This window comes from Sphaerulina musiva (genome assembly GCF_000320565.1).
Source record: "Sphaerulina musiva SO2202 unplaced genomic scaffold SEPMUscaffold_3, whole genome shotgun sequence".
In the NCBI taxonomy this organism is placed as follows: Eukaryota; Fungi; Ascomycota; class Dothideomycetes; order Mycosphaerellales; family Mycosphaerellaceae; genus Sphaerulina; species Sphaerulina musiva.
Window position 1 is genome coordinate 2,675,623 of NW_016017385.1, and position 3,800 is coordinate 2,679,422.

The window sequence follows — 3,800 nt, forward strand, 5'->3', positions numbered from 1 at the left end:
TCGATACTATATTACTCCTATATTAACTAGGCCTACTCCCGCCGCGCCCGTACTACGTACTACATCCTAGTATATACTATATACAAACGGAAAGCGTAGAAGATCCGGCCTATCGACGTCGCTATAGATATCTCGAAGAGTACGTCCCCTAATATCGGTACCGCTACTAAATAGAAGGAACTATTTCTTCGACGGAAGGCGGTAATACCGCTAGAGACGGGACTATATAACTAGCGCTACTTGATTAAGAAGTTCTCGGATGTCCTACGGAGTAGTCGACTTACTCTAGAGGTATTACGTATAGTCGAGATAGGTATAGTCTTAATAACCTAGGAACGTTATCTACTCGAAGAGATGCTCTTTAATCGTAAGGCTGCTTTAGCGGCGAATTTTATATATCTTAGATAGGTTATTCCTAGCATCGTACTACTATAAGTTATTCGTACGGTTCCGTATATACCGTAGAGTTATCCGGGTTTTCGTCTTAATCCCTCCCTACTTACGGCGATAGAGGGTATTATCCGGGACTAGTATAAAGCTAGGACGTTAGAGTACAGTAAGGGCTGCTATCGGAATCTATGTTTCCTAGTTACGAAGAAATCCTTAGCCCTAGTTAGTTGCCTACTAAGGAATACTATCGCCTTATTAACTCTACGACGGAGATTAACCGGGTTACTATTCGCGACGCTAGCCTACCGCCTAATATAGATAAGTTCGCTAAGTACTTTACGGAGTACAAGGTTGCTTCCCTCCTTAACATTTTCTCTAGGTACGATTAGGTCCCTCTTACTAAAGAGAGTCGAGATCTTACGGCTTTCTAGACTTATCTTAGCCTGTTCCGGTAGACTACTCTACTCTAGAGCGCTACGAATTCGGTTAGTTAATTTGTCCGGGTTATAACTTGTATTCTTATAGATTATATCTTATACCGGTCGCTCCCCTTCCTAGACGATATTAGTATTAAGGGGCCGAAGACTAATTATAGTAGAGAGGAACTCGAGCCTAGTCTACGGCGGTTTATTGTCGAGTATATCGTTAACCTCGACTAAGTCCTCGTAGATATTAAGCGTACCGGTATAATAGTCGCTATTAAGAAGCTACAGATCCTCTAAGAACGTATCTATATCGTAGGGTATATTATAGATACCGATAGCCGCTATCCTAATATAGCCTACGTAGCGAAGATTGTCGACTAGCTAGACCCGAAGTGCTTAAAAGACGTCCGGGTATTTATCGGTATTGTTGTCTACTTCCGTATCTAGATACCTAAGTTCGCGCTTAAGGCTAAGCTACTCTACTACCTACTTCGGAAGGACGTTGAATTCGAGTAGACTATAGAGTATTAGCGTACTAAGGACGTGCTTGCGGTAGCCTTAGTTAAGGCCCCGCCTCTAGTCCCTATCGACTACTCGGATAGGGCAGGTACTATTGTTATTACGGTTGATTCTAGTAGGTCCGGATATAGGTATATACTAATATAGGAGGACGACTATAGAAAGCGACGACCGAGTCGTTTCGAGAGTAGTATATAGTCCGCTAGCTAGCAACGGTACGACGCCGGCAAACTCGAGTGCCTCGGGGTACTTAAGATATACTAGAAGTTTCGGCCCTAGCTCTTCGGTCAATACTTCGTACTAGAAGTTAATACTTAGACTCTCGTATATTAACTAAACCGCGCTATATCTAATCTCCCGAATACCGCTATAAGTAGGTAGGTAGCGTAGATCTAGCTGTTTACCTTCGAAGTTCGGCATATCTCTAGTTACAAGTATATAGCCCTAGATACCTTATCCTATTAACTACTATTAAGTAAGGACGTCCCGGATCCGCCGGAGTTAGAAGATATCGAGCATATAGTCGATAATAAGTTTTTCGAGAGTTTCTACGTTAATACGGCGACGCTTGCGCTATATAGATTTAGTTAGGCCTCTAGAGCCTTACCGGGAGCGGCCGGTACCGCCGGCGGTACGGTTCGGGCAGCTACGATCCGGATTATTAGCTAGACCCCCGAAACCTTACTAGATATAGAAGGCGTCGACCTTGCCTATATTGATTCTATCTTCCTAGATAAGTTAGATAGTCTACCTAAGAGTTATTTATACTTTTCGAAGGCTATCGCCTACGTCCTCCTTAGACTACGTCCCTTATCTTATATATCTCGATCCGAGTACTGTCGGTTTTTAAAGTACTTATAGAGATTTAAGATTAAAGACAAGGTTCTATTCCGCTAGAGCCGTCGCAACTTCCCGTTATAGCGTATTATCGATAAGCTATCTATACGAGACTAGATCCTCTAGACAGTCTACGATAAGTATAGGCACTATAGTACCGAGGGTATATACGTAAAATTAGTATAGCGCTACTAGTAGGACGGTATATATAGCGATTGCTAGGTATATATATAGAGGAAGTACGCTAAGTATAATTAGTATAACGGCGTTCGTACCTATACTCCTTTAGGCGAAGTTGCTTCTAAGGCTATCGGTAAACGGTAGTATATTAACGGCGTTTATATTAATACCCGCGGATCGATTATAATAGCGTAGGAGGCAACGTCTTAGTAGCCTAAGGTACGGGTATTCGTCGGCCTTACCGCTAAACAGATTATATCGAAGTAGGTCGCGAAATTTATCTAGAAGAAGATCTTCTACCGATAGGGTACGCTGTACAAGATCCTCCTCGATAACGCTAAGTACAACTTAGAGGAAGTAGAGGCGTTACTTCGTAAGTATAGCGTCGCTCGTCTATATATCTTACTATACTACCCGGAATCTATAGCTATTATTAAAGTTAGGTACAAACCTGTTATTACGGCGCTTAGTAAGATAACCGACGGAGGCAAGATATCCTAGATCCCGTACGTACCTATAGTACTATAGGCGGAATGTACTATAGAGGTATCGTCTACCGGTAAGACGCCGGTAGCGTTAATAATTAGCTATAATACTATCCTACCTATCGAGCTTTAGTTCCCTACTACGTCTATCTAGGACTAGGGTACTATTCGCGACTACGAGAGTCTTCTTGCCGTACGCGCCGCCGCCTTCGAAGCTATAGCTCTATATATAGAAGACGCCCGCCTACGATAAGAGAGAATATAGGACTAAGCGAAGGTATATTTTAACGATCGCTACTATATCGATCGCTATAAATTTGAGGTTAGTAATTTAGTTATAGTATATCGGAAAGAGTTAGAAGCGTTACGTTCGGTAAAGCTAGTTTTCCGTTAGAAGGGTCCCTTTTGTATATATACCTATCGTCCGGGTACTACGTACTATAAGTTAGAGGGGTTAGATAGTATTGTCTATCGGAATACCTATAATAAGGACTCTCTTAAACTCTATCGACTTAATAGCCTATTAGATAAAGGCGGTAGTATTACTAGTTCTAACGAGTAGGGTTAGTACTAGATACTAGTTCCCTACCCTGCCTTTTTAACTTTCTATATACCGACCGGGTATCTCTACTTCCTAGTATCTCTCTCCGTAGTATAGGCTCGTACTACTTAATAGATACCTACTCTCCTTCTTCGTCGTCGTATAGTTAGAGGAAGGAGTAGCGTACTCGCTATTCTTTTAATTCTTTTTCTATTTATTACGCCGCCGCCGCTATCTAGTCTTTTATCTATAGCTAGGCCCCCCGCCGCCGCCGCCGTCTAATCCTTTATCTATAACTAGGCCCTCTATAGGCGTCGTTTTAGATATGCCCTACGCTTTTAATAGCGGCGGGTTAGTACTATCCGAGTTTAGCTACTCTAGGATTATAACTATATTGCCGGCCGGGCGCTCCGGTGCCTAGTA

The 3,800-nt window shown here is 42.5% G+C and overlaps 1 protein-coding gene across 1 annotated transcript; it reads left to right on the forward strand.

The window, feature by feature from the left end:
* Nucleotides 1-2,696: 2,696 nt before the first annotated feature.
* Nucleotides 2,697-2,852, forward strand: SEPMUDRAFT_40122 (uncharacterized protein; the record flags this gene model as incomplete). The annotated part of the gene is made up of 1 exon (XM_016908771.1): nt 2,697-2,852. A coding segment is annotated over one exon (156 nt), but the record flags the coding sequence as incomplete, so codon positions are not given.
* Nucleotides 2,853-3,800: the final 948 nt, after the last annotated feature.